At 43.1% G+C, this 22,825-nt stretch overlaps 1 protein-coding gene across 1 annotated transcript in view; it reads left to right on the plus strand.

Moving 5' to 3' along the window:
* The window catches only part of SRBD1 (S1 RNA binding domain 1), a 306,724-nt gene that overhangs the window by 80,442 nt on the left and 203,457 nt on the right, over positions 1 to 22,825 (plus strand). The window contains 2 exon segments of the mRNA XM_077485079.1: positions 1,598 to 1,694; positions 19,860 to 19,967. Coding sequence (XP_077341205.1) covers positions 1,598 to 1,694; positions 19,860 to 19,967 — 205 coding nt within the window.

Below are 22,825 nucleotides of genomic sequence, written 5' to 3' on the forward strand. Positions count from 1 at the left end.
GCCGAGCTCCGGTCATTTTTTAATTTTTAATTTTTTTTTTTGTAAAAATCATCATCCCCTTGATAGTCGCAGTTTATCTAATTTAATCTGGCTTATACTGTACATGTAATCTCCATTGTGGACATCTGAAGCCCCCTGGGAGTTTCTTCCGGGATACAGTGCAGCTGGCTACCCAGCATGCATCTCTTGATCTCACACCTGCGCACTATGTACAAAGCGTGGCGCACATGTTGCATTACAGGTTGTCATAGCCATGGCGGTGTCGGAGGAAGTTCCCGCCCCGCTGTCTTATGGCAACTTGTCAATCAATATAGGAAACCCAGAAGAAAGCTAGCATACCACGCTGCTCCTGGGATTGATGACACTTACTTATTTCCCAGGAGCCAATGGGTGGCAGGATATGCCGCAGCAAGGTACAACGGAAATGAGGATTTATATTTATCCTAGAGGTAATATGCTTTGGAAAAAAAAATGCAAACATTTATTTAATGCGATCAGCAATGCAGGGGCCTAAGATCAAAAATAGGGCAGAACTCTGCTTTATGAAAATTTCTAGTAAATATATGCAGATTTTTACATATATAACAGAATTATCAGAATTGGCTTGGGAAGCTAGTAGTTACATTCAAGTGAGTTCAGGTGTATTTGAAACTTGGTAAAACAGAGACTTCGTTGGTAATGATTCAGAAAACATTAGGGAAAAAATAAATAAAGGAAGTAGAAGGAAAAGAGGATGGAGAGAAAGTGTAAGGTCTCTCTACAACACTGTACTTACACAACATCTAAGTTTGGTGACCTTAAAGTAGAACTATAGGCAAAACTTTTCTTTTTTTTTTTTTCATTTTGGATAGACTAAGGGAGCGTTATATCCCGTTTGTTTTTGTTTTTTCCCCATCTGTAACACATTGGGGAGATTTCCCATAGCCGAAACAGGAAGTGAGAGGAAATCCCTGCAAATTAGCCGAATCCTGTGGGGGACCTCTAGAACTAGTGTCCCCATTTGAACATTTCCTCTCTATTATTTTTTTTCGGGGGACAACCCAAGATGTGGGATTTTCTTTTACTTTCACTTTCAATAAACTTTTCAGTAAATGGTAAACAGAAGAAATAGAGAGGGTGAATCTTCATAAAAGGGGCTGTAAGCAATAACAACTTACAGGGGTTCGAATCCCTCTCCACTCTATCCAAAACTAAAGAAAATTTTTTTGACTTTTAGTTCTACTTTAACATAGTTGTTACCTTTACAAATTGTCATCAATGTACCATAAGTGGATTAAGCATCAATATCTTTATTTATATCTTTGTTCTGCTGGTTCGAAAAATCCTGGAACTGTTGGAAGTAATTGTTCATATAATATCCAAGCCAACCAAACCTTAAAACTTTTCAGTGGTGTCTATAGCCACCAATCTCTCCATATACTTTATATAAGTCTCCAGCTATTCGGGTAGGGAAGGGGGTCTTACTAGACTTCCACTATCAGTTGGCGAACAGCAAATGTACTTATACAATATGTTTATGACTGTAAAATTGTTATTTATAATTTTTCCTATGGCCATCCATCTACGAAATTTCACTTATTTGAGTTTTCTTTTTCAGACCAGATCCTTCATACGGATGTTGTATATTTGCACACGGGAGGCGGCGGCTCGATGTACAATGCTGAGAAAATTAAAAGACTTCTGCTGGATTTCAAGTAATTTGCTTTTATACAAACGCCTGATAGCGCAGTGCTTGTGATAGCTATGAACTAAACATGACAAAAATGTATATATACCCTATAGGCCCCTTTCACACTTATTGTCCATTTTTCATCCATCAGTTGATCGATAAAAAAAATGGACATCCGTGTATCTCTATGGAAAAACGGATGTACAGTGCCTTGTAAAAGTATTCATACACCTTGAAATTTTCCACGTTTTGTCATTTTAAAAACCAAAAGCATAAATGTATTTAATTGGGATTTTATGTGATGGACCAGGGGTCTCCAAACTTTTTCACTTCTAGGGCCACATAGTATATTTTACACATACTCGTGGGCCGTAAAAAAACATTTATAAATCTGAAGCAGTGGAATAGAATACAATTTGCCTGGCTGCATGGGGCACCTGTGTCCTCTGCCCATACCTAAATGCCATAGCCTCATGCCTTACGTCTGTCTTTCCATCAGAGTCTCCCTGCAGATTTGTGTCCCCATTAGCTTTCCTCTGCAAATTGATGTCCCCATCATAGCCACCCCATAAGCTTGTGTCCCCATCAGAGTCTCTCCACAAATTTGTGTCCCCATCAGAGCCCCCCCCCACATTTGTTTTACCCTCATAGCCATCACCCCCCCCCCCCCCCCCCCAGCTGTGGCCCCATCGCTCTTTACAACTCTGTCCCCATCACAGCCACCATTCCCCCTTCACAACCTGTGTCCCCATCCCCCGTCATAACTCTGTCCCCATCACAGCCACTGGCCCCCTCCCCCTTAACTGTTCCCCCAACAGAGCCATCACCCCTCGACAAATGACAGTATCCACATCAGACGCAATCCCTTCCTGTCCATACATTTGTTTCCTACCCAACGCAGTCTCTCTGCTGTACAGTGTACAGACCTTCTGCACCTCCTAGCTCCGGCCCGCTGTATGCAAATATACAGCTTATGGACACCAATGGTAACAGCGAGGTGGGAGCAAGTAGGTGCAGCCTATCCTAGCAAGTAACGCATTGTGGAGGCTCCGGGAGTGGTTTTGGGACCTGCGCTGCATATTGCCAGGCGGAGTATGCATTTCAGGTTTCACAACCCAATAGAGACTGTCCCTTCAGTGAGTGTGAGGACTCCAGCTGCGGGCCAGTAAAAACGTCCTAGCGGGCCGTAGTTTGGAGACCCCTGTGATAGACCAACACAAAGTGGCACATAATCATTAAGTGGTAGGAAGATGATGATAAATGGTTTTCAATTTTTTTTTACAAATAAATATTTGAAGTGTGGGGTGCATTTGTATGGCGCCCCCTGACTCAATACTTTGTAGAACCGCCTTTCACTGCAATTACAGCTGCAAGTCTTTTTGGGGATGTCTCTACCAGCTTTGCACATCTAGAGAGTGAATGTTTTTGCCCATTCTTCTCTGCAACATAGCCCAAGCTCTGTCAGATTGGATGGAGAGTGTCTGTGAGCAGCAATTTTCAAGTTTTGTTGCAGATTCTCATTTAGATTTAGATCTGGACTTTGACTGGGCCATTCTAACACATGAATATGCTTTGATCTAAACCATTCCATTGTAGCTCTGGCTGTATGTTTAGGATCGTTGTCCTGCTGGAAGGTGAACCTCCACCCCAGTCTCTTCTAAGAGTCTCTTTTACATACTCTTACAGGTTTTCTTCTACGATTGCCCTGTATTTGGCTCCATCCATCTTATCAGCTCTGACCAGCTTCCCTGTCCCTGCTGAAAAAAAGGATGGTCTGTTCTGGGTAATGTGTAGTGTTCCTTTTCTGCCACACATAATTTTGTTTTTAGGCCAAAAAGCTAAATTTTGGCTAAACTTTGGTCTCCTCTGACCAGAGCACCTTCTTCCACATCTGCTGTGTCCCCCACATGGCTTCTCGCTAACTGCAAAGGGGACTTCTTATGGCTTTCTTTCAACAATGGCTTTCTTGCTACTCTTCCATAAAGGCCAGATTTGTGGAGAGCACGACTAATAGTTGTCCTGTGGACAGATTCTCACACCTGAGCTGTGGATCTCTGCAGCTCCTCCAGAGTTACCATGGGCCTCTTGACTGCTTCTCTGATGAATGATCCCCTTGCCCAGCCTGTCAGTTTAGGTGGACGGCCATGTCTTGGTAGGTTTGCAGTTGTCATACTCTCTCCATTTTTGAATGATGGATTGAACAGTGCTCTCTATGAGATGTTCAAAGTTTTGGATATTTTTTTTTTTGGAACCTGCCAACTTTATCCCTGACGTTTTTTTTTTTTTTTTGTTTTTTTTCGTGTTTCTTGGCTTTCATGATGCTTTTTGTTCACTAAGGTTCTCTAACAAACCTCTGAGGACTTCACAGAACAGCTGCATTTATACTGAGATTAAATTAGGCACAGGTCGACTCTATTTACTAATTACGTGACTTCTGAAGGCAATTGGTTCTACTAGATTTTAGTTAGTTATCAGAGCAAAGGGGGCTGAATACAAATGCAAACTACACCCTTTTCAGATATTTATTTGTAAAAGTTTAAAACCATTTATCATTTTCCTTCCGCTTTACAATTATGTGCCACTCTTGTGCCAGTTCTTTAGAAAAAGTAGCACACTTTAAACACATTACACATAGGCATACTTTTTACTTTGATCACCCTAGATGATAACACTTTCCAGGCAGTATCATTAGTACAATGGCAGTGTATAGTATGATCACTGTATTAATGCCACTGGTGATGTCAGTGGCAGTTGGTTCCCCCCACTCGCCCGTGTCAGATTGACCACGGCACTATTGCAGTCCCATTATGGCTGGGTTCACACTGCTGCGGGGAGAGATCCGGATGTGATTCGCACAGCAAATCACATCCGATCTCCGTAGCAATGCGAGTACAGCCATACAGATAGTATGGCTGAATTCGCATCGCTCCCGCAGCAAACTCGCACGGGACCCTTTTTTGGGTCCGCAACAGAATCGGATCGCATGGGTGTTCACACCATGCGATCCGATTCCTGTGCGAGTCGGCAGATCGCACTGCGATATGCGGACGGATCTGGGGGTGTCATTAACATATCATTGACACTCCCAGCCGTCCGCATAGGGCAGTGTGAACTGCCGGCGGGAGGTGTGCGATGCGGGAAAACGCCGCGGATTCGCGGCGTTCCCGCATCGCTATAGTGTGAACCCGGCCTATAAGTCGCTGATCGCCGACATTTAGTAGTATAAAAAAAAAATTCTAGTATATATACCATAGTTTGTAGCCGTTATAACTTTCATGCAAACCAATCATTATACACTTATTGGGAATTTGTTTATCAAAAACAATGTAACGGAATATGTATTTGCCCATAATTTATGAATTTTGTTTTTTTATTAGATATATTTTTTTACTTTCTGATATAAAACCTATTTTTTCAAGCACATGTCTTTTTTTTTCGTTTATATTGCACAAAATAAAAAAACCTAGTGGTGATCAAATACCACCAAAATAAAATGGTTAAAGTAAGTATTTGATAAAAGAATGATTCGATAATAAGTAGACAGGTAGAAGTGACCACCACTGCAATCAGAATGGTTTAACCAGTTCCCGACCGGGATGTACGTCGACAGAATGGCACGGGCAGGCAAATTGTCGTACAGGTACGTCCATTTTAAATTGCCACCCTGCCATCTCATGTGTGGCGCGCATGCTTGCCGGTCGGGACCCCCGTGAGTCCGGTCGCGGGTCCCGCATACCCGCGATCGCCTCACGGGGAGATGCGGAAGTAAACAGCATCTCCCTGTTCTGCCTAGCAACAAGTGACACTGATCTCTGCTCCCTGTGATTGGAGTAGAGATCAGTGTTCACTAACACACAGCCCAGCCCCCCACAGTTGGTAACACGCCCCTAGGACACACTTAACCCCTACACTGCCACCCCCTGGTTAACCCCTTCACTGCCAGTGTCATTTACACAGGAATCAGTGCATTTGTATAGCACTGATTGCTGTATAAATGACAATGGCCCCAAAAATGTGTCCACCATAATGTCGCAGTCACAATAAAAATCGCTGATCGCCGCCATTACTAGTAAAACAAAAATAAAAAAATTAATAAACATGCCATAAAACTATCCCCTATTTTGTAAACGCTATAAATTTTGCGCAAACCAATAAATAATCGCTTATTGCGATTTTTTTTATTTTTTTTTACCCAAAAATATGTAGAACACGTATCGGCCTAAACAGAGAAAACAAAATGTTGTTTTATATATTTTTGGGGGATATTTATTATAGCAAAAAGTAAAAAATAATGCGTTTTTTTTTTTTCAGACTTGTCGCTTTTTTTTGTTTATAGCGCAAAAAATAAAACCCGCAGGAGTGATCAAATACCACTAAAAGAAAGCTCTATTTGTGGGAAATAAAGAACCTCAACTTTGTTTGTGAGCCACGTTGCACAACCACGCAATTGTCCGTTAAAGCGACGCAGTGCTGAATCGCAAAAAGTGGTCTGGTCTTAAGCCAGCAAAATGGTCCGGGCTGAAAGTGGTTAATAATTGGTAAAACTGGGTATACACCAAGTGTTTTTTTTTTTTTTCCTTCCAACTAGTGGTTTGAATGGGTTTTCCCACCTCCAGACAAGTAATATTGAAGTAGGAATCTCCCACACTGCGCTATTGTATTCTGACAGCGTTAGCTCCCCCCTTTCAGAATACGCCTTCAGTGCTTACCCCTGCAGGAGCCGCTGGATATGATGGGTTCTCTGTTTTGCCACAATTCTTTAGGCTACTCGGTACCCACTGACACTCCCATGTAACTTAAAGTTCCACTGGTTGTTTCACAATAGAGCCTCCCTGCCGCATTATATATGCAGTGGGCGGTCTTTAAGTGGTTCCTGTTACTAAACCTAGAACAGTAAAATCTATTTGTATATGCAGTAAAGCATGCTTGTTATACTCCCCATGGAACCTAGGGGCTTAATCCTCTACATTGTGTAAAAAGGCTGTTTGATCCTGTCTTCTCTGATACACCCTCCTTCCACTGACACCTAATAATTTCCTGATAAGAGTCTATGGTGTCAGGCTGCACATGCTCAGTTTGGTGTGTATTGCTAGAGGGTTTTTTTTTCTTTTTTCTTGGGAGGATGCATGTGATCAGCACAAGGCCAGTCAGCACTATCCAGAGGGTCAGGGCTCTTGTGGTCTCATAGCACAGTCAGAAAACTCCTCCTACAAGCTTTTACCAGTACTTGGCTGGACAGTGATAAGTCACAAGACTGCTATATATTGCTGATGAGAGGTTATTTAGCATTTTACTAAAATTATTGCATTTCCATGTTCTGTGTACTGTGGGAGACCAGATATAGGGAATACAGGCTCGCTCCTGGGTTTATTAACACTTTAATTGTTAGTATGTTAACACTTTATATTCATACACAGAAAATAGGCCACAAGCAACTTGGTCGCAGAATAATTATATGTATTATTGCAATGCAGTTAAAGTGGATGTAAACCCTTACAAACCACTTTGACCTACAGGTAAGCCTAGATTAAGGCTTACCTGTAGGTCCAAGAAATATCTCCCAAACCTACACGGTTTAGGAGATATTTGCCGAAAGACAGGCACCGCTGTCTACGGCGCATGCGCCGTAGACAGCAGTGCACTGAGCACGCCGCTGTCAACGGTGATATGCCGCTGGTGGCAGCTCCCGTGCGCATGTGACGGGAGTGATGTCATTGCGGCTTCGTCGAATGACCGCAGCGGAGCAGCGAGACCCACCGAGAAGATGGATACGCCGGACTTTAGGGGACAGCGGTGACTTCGCTGGCTCCTGTGTCAGGTAAGTGACACATAATGGACTACTATGCGATGCATAGTAGTCCATTATTCTTTACCTTTGCAGGGAATCAAAGAGGAAGTAAACTCATCAGGGTTTTCTTCCTCTTTAACCACCTCAATACAGTGCAGTTACACCCCCTTCCTGACCAGACCAATTTTCAGCTTTCAGCGCTCTCACAGTTTGAATGACAATTATTCATGCAACACTGTACCCATATGAAACTTGCGTCCTTTTTTCCACACAAATAGAGCTTTCTTTTAGTGGTATTTAATCACTAGTGAGTTTTTTATTTTTTGTGCTATAAATAAAATAAAACGTAAATTTTGTGAAAAAAATGCCCTTTTCTTTGTTTTTGTCATACATTTTTGCTAATTAGTAATTTTTCTTCATACATTTTGGCCAAAATTTATACTGCTACATATCTGGTAAAAATAACCCACATTAGTATATATTATTTGGTCTTTGTGAAAGTTATAGAGTCTACAAACTATGGTGCCAATCGCTGAAAATTGATCACATCTGATCAGGCCTTCAGTACATCAGGTGTATCTCATTTCTTGAGACACTAATAAGTCAGGAAAGTACAAATACCCCCCAAATGACTCCTTTTTACAAAGTAGACATCCCAAGGTATTAAGTAAGTAGCATGGTGAGTTTTTTTAAGTTGTCATTTTTCCCACAATTCTTTGCAAAATGAAGATTTTTTTTTTTATTATTATTTTTTTTTACAAAATTGTCATATTATCAGGTTATTTCTCACACACAACATATGCATACAACAAATTACACCCCAAAATACATTCCGCTACTCTTCCCGAGTACGGCGATACCACATGTGTGAGACTTTTACACAGCCTGGCCACATACAAAGCACCAACATTGATGCAGTACCTTCAGACGTTCTACGAGCAAAAATGACGCATCTCATTTCTCAACCACCTATTACACTTTTGAAGGCCCTGGAGTACCAGGACAATGGAATTGCCCATAAAATGACCCCATTTTGGAAAGCAAACACCCCAACGTATAATCTGTGAGGCATAATGAGTCTTTTGAATGGTTAATTTTTTTCCAGAAGTTTTTGGAATATGTGGAGAAAAATTTAAACGCATTTTTTTTTACACAAAATTGTCAATCTATGAGATATTTCTAACACATAGCATGTATATAGCAAAAATAACACCCTAAAACACATTCTGCTACTCCTCCCGAGTATGGCGATACCACATGTGTAGGACTTTTACACAGCCTGGCCACATAGAGAGGCCGAACATTGAAGTAGTACGTTCAGGCGTTCTAGGAGCATAAATGACATAAATGATCTCATTTCATTCCTACCTATCACACTTTTGAAGGTCCTGGACCACCAGGACAGTGAAATTATCCACAAAATTACCCCATTTTGGAAAGCAAACATCCCAATGTATATATATTCTATGAGACATGGGCTGCAAATAGGTACTGGTGTACTCTGATGGGCTGGAGATAGGTACTCTGGTACTCTGATGGCCTGGTGACAGGTACTCAGGTACTCTGATGGCCTGGTGACAGGTACTCGGGTACTCTGATGGCCTGGTGACAGGTACTCGGGTACTCTGATGGCCTGGTGACAGGTACTCGGGTACTCTGATGGCCTGGTGACAGGTACTCGGGTACTCTGATGGCCTGGTGACAGGTACTCGGGTACTCTGATGGCCTGGTGACAGGTACTCGGGTCCTCTGATGGCCTGGTGACAGGTACTCGGGTCCTCTGATGGCCTGGTGACAGGTACTCGGGTCCTCTGATGGCCTGGTGACAGGTACTCGGGTCCTCTGATGGCCTGGTGACAGGTACTCGGGTCCTCTGATGGCCTGGTGACAGGTACTCGGGTCCTCTGATGGCCTGGTGACAGGTACTCGGGTCCTCTGATGGCCTGGTGACAGGTACTCGGGTCCTCTGATGGCCTGGTGACAGGTACTCGGGTACTCTGATGGCCTGGTGACAGGTACTCGGGTCCTCTGGCCTGGTGACAGGCACTCGGGTCCTCTGATGGCCTGGTGACAGGTACTCGGGTCCTCTGATGGCCTGGTGACAGGTACTCGGGTCCTCTGATGGCCTGGTGACAGGTACTTGGGTCCTCTGATGGCCTGGTGACAGGTACTCGGGTCCTCTGATGGCCTGGTGACAGGTACTCGGGTCCTCTGATGGCCTGGTGACAGGTACTCGGGTCCTCTGATGGCCTGGTGACAGCTACTCGGGTCCTCTGATGGCCTGGTGACAGCTACTCGGGTCCTCTGATGGCCTGGTGACAGGTACTCTGATGGCTTGGTGACTGGTATTTGGGTACTCTGAAGGGCAGTGACAGGTACTCAGATGAACTGTGGCAGGTACTCGGGTACTCAGATGAACTGTGACAGGTACTCGGGTACTCAGATGAACTGTGACAGGTACTCGGGTACTCAGATGGACTGTGACGGGTACTCGGGTACTCTGATGGACCGTGACAGGTACTCGGGTACTCTGATGGACCGTGACAGGTACTCGGGTACTCTGATGGACCGCGACAGGTACTCGGGTACTCTGATGGACCGTGACAGGTACTCGGGTACTCTGATGGACCGTGACAGGTATTGTGGCGGGACGGCCTCCCGCCACAATAGGTGCGCCGCCTGGCCGTCATTTGACAGCCGGCGGTCAGCATCTAGTTAAACAATGCATAAATCAATAAACACACAATGAAACACTTTAAAGATGCTGTGCTAGATAATGTAAGCTCTAACCCCTACACTAACAATTAACTGAATCGTAGTGACTCTAAACCAAATTATAACTGGTGTAAACAGGGTTAGGCATATTGGCATCAATTAACCCAAAAAAGTCCTCGTGCACACTACACGTATAGTCCCAATAGTGGGTAGGTGTATGTGTTCCTGACAAAGGGGTAGTTAGTATGATGGGTCCTCCTGAGCTGCCAGTTTTTTTTTTTTTTTTTTGTTCAGCCCTGCTGCGTTGAACATAAAAAAAAAAAACTTTAGCCAGTTTTCATTGGGGCCCTTCTGTAAGGTGGTGCAGGGGTAGCTGTCCCCTTTTTAAGAGTATGCAATGTATAGCTGATGGGTTGCTAAACTAGGTGCAGTTTCTATTGCATTAACTGTGCCAGTGTTGAGATGAGCATAGATGGTTCAGTTAACCCCTCTTGGTACACAGGAATATGGTCCCGATTACTTGGTGGTTTGCTGTCCTCAGGTACACTGAATCCGCTGACTAATGCTTTGGAGATGCCCCTGATTCTGGAAAGCCAGTTCAGTTAATGGCCTTCCTCATCCATCCCCCAAAGTATTTCCATATTTCTCACACCATCTGTTGTGTTTGCATTCTCATGGTCAAGAAAACTGTTCTGAAAAGCATAGCTATGCGAGTTATTAACAGCAAGTGGTTTGTCGGGGGGGGCAGTGGCTGTCACCAACCACCTGAATGTAAAGGGATCCTAGTAAAGAACATGGTGTTGGGTTAGAAGAGTCAGTGGTTTATACAAGGTTTTATAATATATTAGAATAATGGCATTTGTTATAGGTTAAATATCATTTTTCTTGAAGACCGATTTACTATAATAATCATAATAATAATAAAAAAAAGCATAAATATCTGCACTTAGATATAACTTTACCGCCTAGATATTTCCTTCTTTTTAGAGTAGAATTCACAGGCACATCCACTATTCAGCCAGTATATTACATTTATAACGCCGACAAATAGAAGAAGCAGTAAAATGTCTGAGTACATTGTCTGGCTGATAATTAGAAATAGGTTAATTTGCAGGGCTATACATAAAAGTGCAGTAATAATTACATCTCAGGTAATTACCGTTTTTCATGGCAATACCTATCAAAGTGCGTCGCTGGAGGGATAATTGGAGAGAGGTTAATTGATCAATTATATGTTAATTGTATTGACATGTAGCTTTCTTGGATGAATCCTCGGTAATTGTGTTTCCCTAGCAAGGTCGTGAAGAACTAGGTCGTTTTTCACAATTTACTTTTTGTTGTTTAAAATGGTGTGGTGGTAATTATTTCTGTTGCTACTTGTTTGTGAAAATGTCTATATTATTTAACAAAGCACAGGGGGATGCCTTAGACAGTTGAAGAGGGTTGGATGTGTAGGCACAGTCAGACCATCCAAGGCCAGCTGTCTTTGGGTGTGACCCTTAGCACACATGGTCACCTTCAATTTTTGGGGAGAGGTGTGCCGTACACATTGGCTTCTCACCAAAAAATAAAATAAAAATGGTGTTCTCGCATGTTTTTCTAAAACCTTCAATTGTTCTCCCACCAGAGACCCTCAAACTAGAGGTGTCCGAGGGTGCCCCATAGACATTACGTTTTTACCGGATCTGGCTTCTTTTTGGCAAGATTGAAAGACTTCTGATATTTGTCATTTAATATCTATGGAAATCTTAAAGCCGTATTAAACTCAAAACCAAAAATGTAATCTAGTGCAGCTCCTCAGATGTGTTGACTGCTCGACTGTTTAGCACCAGTACCAACATGAGACAAGGAAAGAAACTTCAGCCCTGTCTAAGGCTGGCCATACACGTGCAAATTTCTTTACTGCAACCACGAGTAATTTGCAGGATTCCCCCATTAACACAGACAGTAACGACAGGCACTATAGTAGCTGCTAGCGAGAATCACAAGACAATCTGGCAGGCTGGTTGCACCCAAGTTGATCGAATTGATTAACTTGGTACATTCATCCTGCTCATTAATGGTTCAAATCTCAGCCAGTTCCTGCTGAACCGTCTGAAATTTGAACCGTGTATGGACGGCCTAAACCAAAAGTCAGACTTCTGGTCTTTGCTCCCTATGGCCAAACTCAGCTGCAGAGCAGTGAGGTAAAACGTATCATTAGCTTCTGGGGGGGGGGCGGCGAACGTTAAAGTGAACCTGTTTTATCCTGCATGGTATCTCTTCATGTGACAACACTGAAGACATGAAACTTTGTAAATGTAAAGTAGTGAGTGTACAGCTTGTATAATAGTGTAAATTTGCTGCCCCCTCAAAATAACTCAACACACAGCCATTAATGTCTAAACTGCTGGCAACAAAAGTGAGTACACCCCTAAGTGAAAATATTCAAATTGGGCCCAATTAGTCACCCTTCCTCCCTGGTGTCATGTGACTTGTTAGTGTTACAAGGTCTCAGGTGTGAATGGGGAGCAGGTGTGTTCAATTTGGTGTTATCACTCTCACTCTTTCATACTGGTCACTGGAAGTTCAACATGGCACCTCACGGCAAAGAACTCTCTGAGGATCTGAAAAAAAATATATTCTTTATCGTACATCATGGGACACAGAGGAGCCTAAGTTAATAACTTAACTTAATGGGTATATAGGCACCTTCGGGTGATGGACACTGGTATACCCAATCCAGGAAGTTCACTCCCTATATAACCCCTCCTCTTATCGGGAGTACCTCTGTTTTTTTTGCCAGTGTCTAAGGTATTGGTCACGCGTGAAGATGTGCTCTGAGGAGCTCCAGGAGGGATCCATGCTGGATTTAAATAGTTCATAGACTAGATCCATCCAAAGTGCCACTGAGGCCAAAGTGGATGGTACCTGGTCCTCGTATACAATGAGGTTTTGTTTGTAACGCCTGTCTTTGAGGGCTGGACCACGGGACAAGGGTTTTGGTCATGCTACATTACCTAAAAGCTTTCCTGGTGGGGTGATTTTTACAGGTCCAAGGGAGTGGAACCCAGATAAAAAGGGACCCAGTCCTTGAAGGTTTGCTAAACGCAGCCTGCCGTGATGGGTCAAGGTTGGATTGACTGTTAATTCAGCAAATCCTGTGGTGGGGATAAGGTAAGGGAAGAATCTTAGGAACTAAAAAGTCCACCTATGCTTTCTTTTTTAAGGGAAAAAAATGTTATGCCTTAAATCTCCACTAGAGGGAGTGTATGCACATACCTTCTGTTGTCTTCACTTGAGTTCAGTGCCAGTCTGTGTGTGGGCGCAACAGCTTGTGCAGGGGGATTCCTTCTCAAGGTAAGAGATCCGTTGAATGCTTTTCTCCCCCCTGAAGGGACCAGAAGGGGTAAGGTGTACAGCTGTGGTTCACCCTCGGGCGCTAGGAACGCTAGTCGGGTCTCCATGCTGTCATCCTCGCCTGAAATACCAATTATGGCAAGCCAGGGTGAGCCATTGGAACAATTTGATGGTGCAACTGCTTCTCACATCTCATCTTCTGTATATGTGACTGAAGATGTATATTCCTCCACCCTGTAGAACCTGGAAGGAAGATTAGCGGCTTTAATCGCATCCTCCATTCAAATGGATAGGAAGTGTGCTAGATCCCCCTCCTCCACTTGAGACCCTTTGCAAGGGGAATGGTGGGCACAGGATGAGGTGTTACCCTCAGGTGATCAGGAGGAAAGACAAACGGATGATTCCTCTGCGGAGGAAACAACGGTAGATTAATCTTTTTAAGCCTCGCAATCTGAGAAGTTGCTGTGGTTAAAAAATTGGTCAACAGAAGCACCATGTAAAAAGCTCCTGACTGGGTTCCCTTTTTATGGGGATCGGCTATTTGGGGATGATATGGACAAGTACATCCAAACAATTTCTAGTGGGAAAAGTACTCTTTTGCCAGTCAAAAGAAAGTATAAACGCCCTTCATTTAAATGGGCTCTTTCTCCTGCGCCAGGGGCTTCCGCCTCTAGGCAGTGGCGACGGCCTCCGCTGTCACTCTGGAGGAAAACCTCAGGGTCAGGCCCAGGCTCAAAAGAAGTCCTGGGGCCGCAAACCTGCAAAGCATAATCCTAAAGCCTCATCATGATGAGGCACCCCCCCCCCCCCCCTCACCAGGATGAGGGGGCGACTTCCACAGTTTTCAGAAGTCTGGCAAGAGGAAATTCAGGACAGATAGGTCATCTCCACGGTAACTCTGTGGTGCAAACTGTCGTTTTGGGACTTTCCACCGTCTTGTTTCCTGAGGTCAAATGTTCCCTAAGATCCAGAGAAAAGGCAATCTCTGTTTTGGGCACTAGACCAATTAATGGCTCAGGGGGTGATCATGCAGACCCCCACAGAAGAGCAAGGTTTGGGGTTTTATTCAAACCTCTTCACAGTACCAAAACCGAATGGAGATGTCAGACCCATTCTAGGTCTAAAGAATCTAAATCTGTTCCTGAAGATCCGCTCCTTTTGCATGGAGACAATCAGGTCAGTAGTTTCTATCCAATTAGGAGAAGAACTTCTGGCGTCCATATCTGCATGTCCATCCCTAGATTTCCTGCTCACCAAAGGTTTTTGCAGTTTGAGGTAGAACAGCAGCATTTCCAGTTTTTAGCCTTGCCCTTCGGGCTAGCTACTGCACCCCGGGTGTTGACAAAAGTCCTGGTCTCACCTCAAGCCAGATTAAGGGCACAAGGCATAACCGTCTTGGCGTACTTAGATGATCTGTTAGTAATAGACCAGTCGGTGGCTTGTTTAGAGCAAAACGTGCGCATTACAACAAGTTGCCTGGAAAGTTTGGGTTGGATTCTCAACCTAGAGAAATCTTCCTTAAAACAGATAAAAAGGCTGGAGTACTTGGGTCTGATCATAGACACAGCCCAGAAAAAGGTGTTCTTGCTTTAGGCAAAGATCAACTCCATAAGAGAGCTGGTGCGAATGGTCAGGTCAAAAGGTGATCCCTCCGTTTGCCTTTGCATGAGATTGCTAGGAAACATGGTGGCTTCATTTGAAGTGGTTCCCTATGCCCAGTTCCATTCAAGACTTGCAAAACGGTGTCCTGTCTACAAAACAATTCAAGCTTTAGACTTGCCAATGCGGGTGTCCCAAAGCCTCAGTTGGTGGTTACTAACCCAGAATCTGCTGAAGGGAAAATCCTTCAGACCAGTTATCTGGGAAGTGGTAACGACAGATACCAGCCTTTTAGGCTGGGGAGCAGTACTAGAAAAGACTACTGTCCAGGGACAGTGGTCAAGACCCGAAAGAACCTTGCCCATCAATATCCTAGAGATTAGGGCAGCTTGTCTGGCTCTGAAGGTCTGGACTTCTAGGTTATGGGATTGTCCTGTCAGGATCCAATCCGACAATGCCACAGCTGTGGCCTATATCAATCACCAAGGGGGCACCAAGAGTCTCTCAGCGCAGAGAGAGGCGAACAATAGTCTAACTTGGGCAGAAAGGAATTTTCCGTGCCTATTGGCAGTCTTCATTCCGGAAGTAGATAATTGGCAGGCGCACTACTTGAGTCACCAGCGCTTATTCCAATGGGAGTGGTCTCAAAACCCCAACATATTTTGGCTATTTGCCAAAGATAGGTGACTGCGGACATAGATCTTCTAGCATCCAGATTCAACATGAAGTTAGTCAACTTTGTGTCCAGGACCGGGGATCCACTCGTATGCAGAACAGACCCCAGGGGATCAGTTCTCCCTGATCTATGCATTTCCTCCTATTCAGTTGCTGCCTCAAATTCTTTACAGGATCAAGCTGGAAAGAAATCCGGTAATTCTGGTAGCCCTAGCATGGCCTAGAAGGTCATGGTATGCAGAAATCGTGGCTAGACCTACTCTCACAGGGGTCGATATTCCATCCTACCTTACATATGCTAAATTTAACAGCTTGGGTATTGAAACCCACATTCTGAAGAAATGTGGGCTCTCCGGGTCAGTTATCTCTACCTTGATTAATGCAAGAAAGCCAGCTTCCAGAACTATATATTATAGTCTGGAGGGCTTATGTTTCCTGGTGTGAATCCAAGGGTTGGCACCCTCAATGGCATATCATAGGCAGAATTCTTCCCTTTATACATTTAGGAGATGAAGTTGGCCTTGAGTACTGTTAAGGGCCAAGTCTCAGCTTTATCGTTCTTATTTCATAGACTGCTTGCTGCACATTCTTTAGTCCGGAGGTTTTATGCAAGGGGTGATGCGGCTTAATCCACCAGTCAAACCTCCTTTGAACTCATTGGAACTAAGTTTTGTCAGTGATACAAAAACAGCCGTTTGAACCAATACAGCATATTCCCTTAGTCCTTACAAGGAAGCTGGTGTTCTTGGTTGCTATATCGTCAGCAAGAAGAGTTTCGGAATTGGCTGCTCTTTCATGTAAAGAGCCATACTTGATTATTCATGAGGACAGAGTGGTGTTAGGCCCTCGTCCAGACTTTTTGCCAAAAGTGGTCTCAGGTTTTCACCTTAACCAAGATATTGTCCTACCATTGTTTTTTCCAAAACCATGTTCCAGGGAAGAGAAGTTGCTACATTGTCTTGATGTGGTGAGAGCAGTGAAAATCTATTTAAAGACAGGATTGATGTCTTATTTATTCTGCCAGAGGGTTCTAAGAAAGGACAGACTGTGTCGAAATCCACTGTCGCTAAGTTCAGACTTATAATTTAAGGGGTAAGATTCTCCCTTTTCAAGTCAAAGCACACTCTACCAGAGTGGTTAGTGCTTCTTGGGCAGTGGGTCACCAGGCCTCCATGGCTCAGATCTGTAAGACTGCAACTTGGTCTTTAGTGCATACATTCACCAGGTTTTATCAGGTGGCTGTAAGGAGGTATGAGGAAATTGCCTTTGGGTGCAGTGTGCTGCCGGCAGCAGTATAGTTCCTCAAGTCTGGGGGTACCCTGTGGTGTGTCTCCCTCCCCTCAATAGCATTGCTATGGGACGTCCCATTAAGTTGTTAACTTGGACTCTGTGACCCATGATGTAAGATAAAGAAAATAGGATTTTTATAACCGCTTACCTGTAAAATCCTTTTCTTGGACTACATCATGGGATGCAGAGCCCCCCCCCCCCCCCTTTTATGGGGTTTAAGTATTTTGCTTTTCTACAAAAACTGAGGTACTCCTGATAGGAGGCGGGGTTATATAGGGAGTGTGCTTCTTGGATTGGGTATACCAGCGCCCATCACCTGAAGGTGCCTATATACCCATTAAGTTATTAACTTAGGCTGTGTACTCCAAGAAAAGGATTTTAAAGGTAAGCTGTTATAAAAATCCTATTATTGTTCTACATAAAGATGGATTGGATACCTGGATTATACAGGTATCTGCACCCCCCCTCCCCTCTGAAAGGTGCCAATTGTGGCACAGGAGGCGGGGAGGAATCCGATGAGCAGACCTTCCACTTTAGGGTTGAGGTCCGCTTTAAGAATGCTTATAATATTGATTACTTGTGACTCCCCATATAACAACCAATTCATATAACAACCTGGTCATTGGAACGGAACCTGGTCGTTAAGTGAACAGAGCCTGTAATGTATTCTTATAACTTTACAAAGTTTTAGTCTTTAGATTCACCACAAGGGCTTAGACCAACATCTCTAAACGCATTTGTAGATTGGCTTCCAATTTTAGTCAAGTAAATGAGTACTATTTTAGTCGACTAAAACAATTGAAATGACTAAAATACGCCTAAAACTAACTGCCATTTTAGTCAAAAGACTGACTAAAATTAAATTGCAATTACTGAAATGTACTGGAGATTTTAGTTGACTAAAATGTACTGGAGATTTAGTCGACTAAATACAACTAAAACAATTGCAGAAGACTAAAATGGGACTAAAACTAAAATGCCGTTTTAGTCCTAAGAATAAAATTAACACTGCCAATCTGGGGATCCTCAGCACAGTCCTGGACTCTCTCTCTCCTCTTGCGTCCATGGCGGCTACTGATGCTCTATGTAGCTCCCAATGAGCAATGGCTCCGGTCCCCTGTGTCACCCTTGTTTTCTTTCAACGCCCTTAATAACTTGTGTGCAATTCAACTGTACAGATGGAACATTGCTTCCACAATAGTGGTGCAGATATTGATTAAAAAAAGACAATGTATAGGAGTTTTTACCATTTACCCCCCCCTTAATGTCCAGGCAATTTTCTGCAATACGGCACTGCGTTATTTTAACTGACAACTGTGCGGTCGTGCAACGCTGTATGCAAATAAAATTGATGTCCTTTCTTTTTCCCCCCCAAATAGAGCTTTCTTTTGGTGGTATTTGATCACCTCTGCAGTTATTTTTTTTTCACTATAAACAACAAAAGAGGGGCAATTTAAAAAAAGACAAAAAAAAAAACACACTTTTTTTTTTCTGCTATAAAACGCATCCAATAAAAAAAATGTAAAAAATGAATTTCTTCATTAGTTTAGGCCAATACATATTCTGCTACATATTTTTGTTAAAAAGAACCCCCAATAAGTGTATATTTATTGGTTTGTGCAAAAGTTATAGTGTCTACAAACTAGGGAATAGATTTATGAAATATTTTTATAGTTTTCATTAGTAATGGTGGCGATCAGCAATCTTTTTTTTTATTTTATTTTTTTATTATTATTTTTTTTTTGCGGGATTGTGACGTTTCGGCGGACAAATCGAACACTAAAGCCCCATACACACTATCAGTTTTTCTGCTGATTCTTTCCTTCAGATTTACCAAAACCATATAATATGATGTCATACCTTAGGAGTTTCAATTTGTATGCAATCAGGCAGGTCCTTCTACTACATGGTTTTGGTAAATCTGAAGACAAAAATCAGCAGAAAATCTCAGTGTGTATGGGGCTTTAGTAAAAAAAATTTGGGGACCAGTGACACTAATACAGTGATCAGTGCTAAAAAAAAAAAAAAAAAAAATATGCACAGTCACTGTCCTAATGACATTGGCAGGGAAGGGGTTAACATCAGGGTCGATCAAAGGCTTAAATGTGTTAACTGGGAGTGCTTGCTAACGGTGTGGGGGATGCTCTGACTGGGGGAAGAGAGGGATCGGTGTTCCTCCTTAGCAGAAACACAAGATCTCTAGCCTGTCCCCAGTCAGAATGGCAATCTGCCTTGTTTACATAGGTAGTCCGCCGTTCTGCCTTTTCTCTCAAACAGTCGCTGGTGGCCGGCGGATATCGGATCCGCCAGACCCGCTGATTTGCTATCTTTGTCCAATCATAGGCTAATTGCACAAAATGACATGCAGGTACATGGGTAAAGTTTACATGCCTAAACTAAAAATATAATCAGTATACTAATGCATTTCATCATTTGACTTCATTAAAGGTTTTTTATTTAGTCAACTGATGAAACGCGTCAGTGTGCACTGGGAGTTGCAGTCAGTGTCCTTTGGAAAACCAAGTCCAGGACTGTGCTGGGGGTCCCCAGAATAGGAGGCTAATCTACCAAACTTTTTAGGCCCACACAAATGTAGGCCTAAGTGCTTGTTGTAAGTGCAGTGTACAATAAGCAGTGCAAATTATTATTATTATTATTTTTTAACAAATAGAATAATTATGAAGCTAAATAACCATGTTTGTACATTATACTGTTATACATCTGTCTTTATATATAATCCCTTGTCCTATAACAATCATGTTGCTTCCCTTCTTCTCCTCTTAGTTGTTATACGATTGCCATCGGGAACGGAACAGCATGCCGAGAAACCGAGCGCTACTTTGCTGACCTGATTCAGAGGAGATTTTTTGCACCCCTCAATGTTGTCTACTGGTAAGCATTTCCTAAATTTCCCCCATTTATTGTGTATGTGATTGGAGCATATGCCAACCTGCATTTCATAAGTTAAAAAAAGATTTTCAAATCTGGGTATTTCTTTAACCACCTCAATACTGGGCACTTAGACCCCCTTCCTGCCCAGGCCATTTTTCAGCGCTGTCGCGCTTTGAATGACAATTGCACGGTCATGCTACACTGTAACCATGTTACATTTTTTTTTTTCATTCCCTTCACACAAATAGAGCTTTCTTTTGGTGGTATTTAATCCCCTCTGGGTTTTTTATTTTTTCCTTATAAAAAAAAAAGACTGGAAATGGAAAAATAAAATAAAAAGTTTTTCTTAGTTTCTGTCAGTAAATTTTGTAAATAAGTAATTTTTCTCCTTCACTGATGGGCGCTGAAGCACTGATGATAGGCTGCACTGATGAGGAGGCACTAATATGCCGCACTTATGGCCACTGATAGGTGTCACTGATATGTGGCACTGGTGGACACAGATAGGTGGCATTGATGGGCAGCATTGATAGCCACCACTTACTGGTCTCACTAATAGCCACTGATTGCTGACGCTTGTGGGCAAAGGTGGGCACTGCTGGCAGTGGTGGGCACTTAATTGTGAGTTAATTCTGGTGATCAGTGCCCTGATTACATTCCTAGATGTCCTCTGTGAGTGCATACTTATAACATACCATGGTGTGCTTTACAAATGAGAGGATAGCCTGTGACCAGCCTCTGCTCTCATAGCATTTACTTTATGCCATCGCCTGAATTTTAATGAATGGTGGTGAAATGCCCTGGTGGGATGTTAGCACTTTAGTGTCCGGCAGATGTTAGTATCACTCTAAATAAGCCCTTGAGCCTTTTCTGTGCTCAGGGGCCTGAATTTGGAAGACCATTTTAAAGCAATGGGTTTTTAAGGCTGGGTGTATCGGAGAGTGACATAAAAGAAATGGACAGTCCTAGATTTTCATAAATGCACCACGTCCTCCCAAAACACACCTCACACGCGCCCCATGGGCCAGGATGCAGGGAATTCTGTTACTAATGGTGACATGACTGATCAGTGTACCAACCACTGCCAGGACCATGTGATAACTCTGACCAATCACAGCAGATCACCTGACAATTGTACGCAATGTATGGCTTTCATTCATGCCATCCATTGTGTTTATCTCTGTGATTGGTCACAGTGATCGCATGGTACAGAAAGGGCCAATCACAGCCCAAAAAAATCCTGCTCACTTCCCCAGAGTAGTACAGTGCTATTATACAGTGCTATCCCACACCCACCTATCAACTGTCTCCGAGCCACCCCCATCAAATCGTTCCCCGCATCTATTACATTTTTTACCACCACCCCCTCCCTTTAGAATGTAAGCTGCGCAGGGCCCTCCTGTCCCTTCTTTATTGAACTGTAATTGTACCGTCCCCCCTCTACATTGTAAAGTGCTGCGTAAACTGTTGGCACTATATAAATCATGTATGATAATAATAATGTTAATACTGTACTGTTCTCATCACAGTATTTAAAAAAAAAAAATTATAATTTTTTTTTTTTTTTTTTTACATATTGTCACAAGGCAGTGTCCCTGATCACCACCACAACAGTTATATGATGACACTGTACTGCACTGGTGACAGTATGTAAATGTTTTTTATTTTCCAAAACATTGTGATAAAAAATTACACCTTCAAAAAACTTGGCATGCCTCTTACTAAATACCCTGGACTGTCTACTTTCCAAAAAGCGGTCAATTGGAGGGTATTTTGTACAAGAAATGAAATAGGCCATCACTACATCAGGATTGATCAATTTTCAGATACAGGGCCTTGAAAAAGTTAACATACCTGTTGAAATTTTCCACATTTTGTCATCTTACAACCAAAAAGGTAAATGTATTTTATTGGGCTTTTATGTGATAGACAAACACAGTGGCACATAATTGTGAAGGAGAAGGAAAATAATAAATGGTTTCTACGTTTTTTTTAACCCTTTCCCGCCGAGCGTACGCAGATGTGCGTACTCGGCTTTTGGGGGTTATACTGGGATGATGCCTACAGCTGCAGATATCATCCCTGTACCGTTGTTTAGAGCAGTCAATCGGCTTTCCAGGTATAACAACCGATGTGGCTAAAAACCACTCCGCTGTTATACCGGAGGAGTGGGAGGGGACTTCCCGGGCCTCCCGTCTCACTGGAAGCGTGCAGTCTGGCGTACTAAGTATTTCGGAATTTCCGTAATTCTGTCTGTCATACTTTGGTTTCAGCGGACAATCCGCTCGTCAGTAGGCTAGTTCGACGGACTAAGAATGGCGCATGCTCAGAAAGGATTTACACGGCGGAAGGGTGCATTGCTGTGTATTGGACTTCCTATTTCTAGTCCCGTCGTACGTGCTGTACACGTCATCGCGCAAGCTTTCGTCGGACTGTTTGGCTATCCGTGTGTGGTCAAGTCCGTTCATTCGAAAGTATGACGGACTGTCCGTCGGATTGTATGACGGACTAAGTAGGCCATACAGTCCGCCCGTGTGTACGCGGCCTTAGAGTTTGCAAAAGACTTGAGACTGGGGCAGAGGTTCACCTTCCAGCAGGACAACGACCCTAAACATACAGCCAAAGCTACAATGGAATGGTTTAGATCAAAGCATATTCATGTGTTAGAACGGCCCAGTCAAAATCCAGACCCAAGGCTCCTTTGACACTTGTGTGACTTGAAAGTCACGCGATTATGCCACGATTTTTACAGCAACTTTGATGTGACTTGAAGCAATGCCTGTGTAATCTTTAGGCCTGTGGACCTCAAAGTTGCATCAAAGTCGGACCAAAGTAGTGCAGGGACTACTTTGAAGTCG

Source organism: Lithobates pipiens, unplaced genomic scaffold (assembly GCF_037356315.1).
Source record: "Lithobates pipiens isolate NorthernLeopardFrog02 unplaced genomic scaffold, aLitPip1_a1.2 Scaffold_18, whole genome shotgun sequence".
In the NCBI taxonomy this organism is placed as follows: domain Eukaryota; kingdom Metazoa; phylum Chordata; class Amphibia; order Anura; family Ranidae; genus Lithobates; species Lithobates pipiens.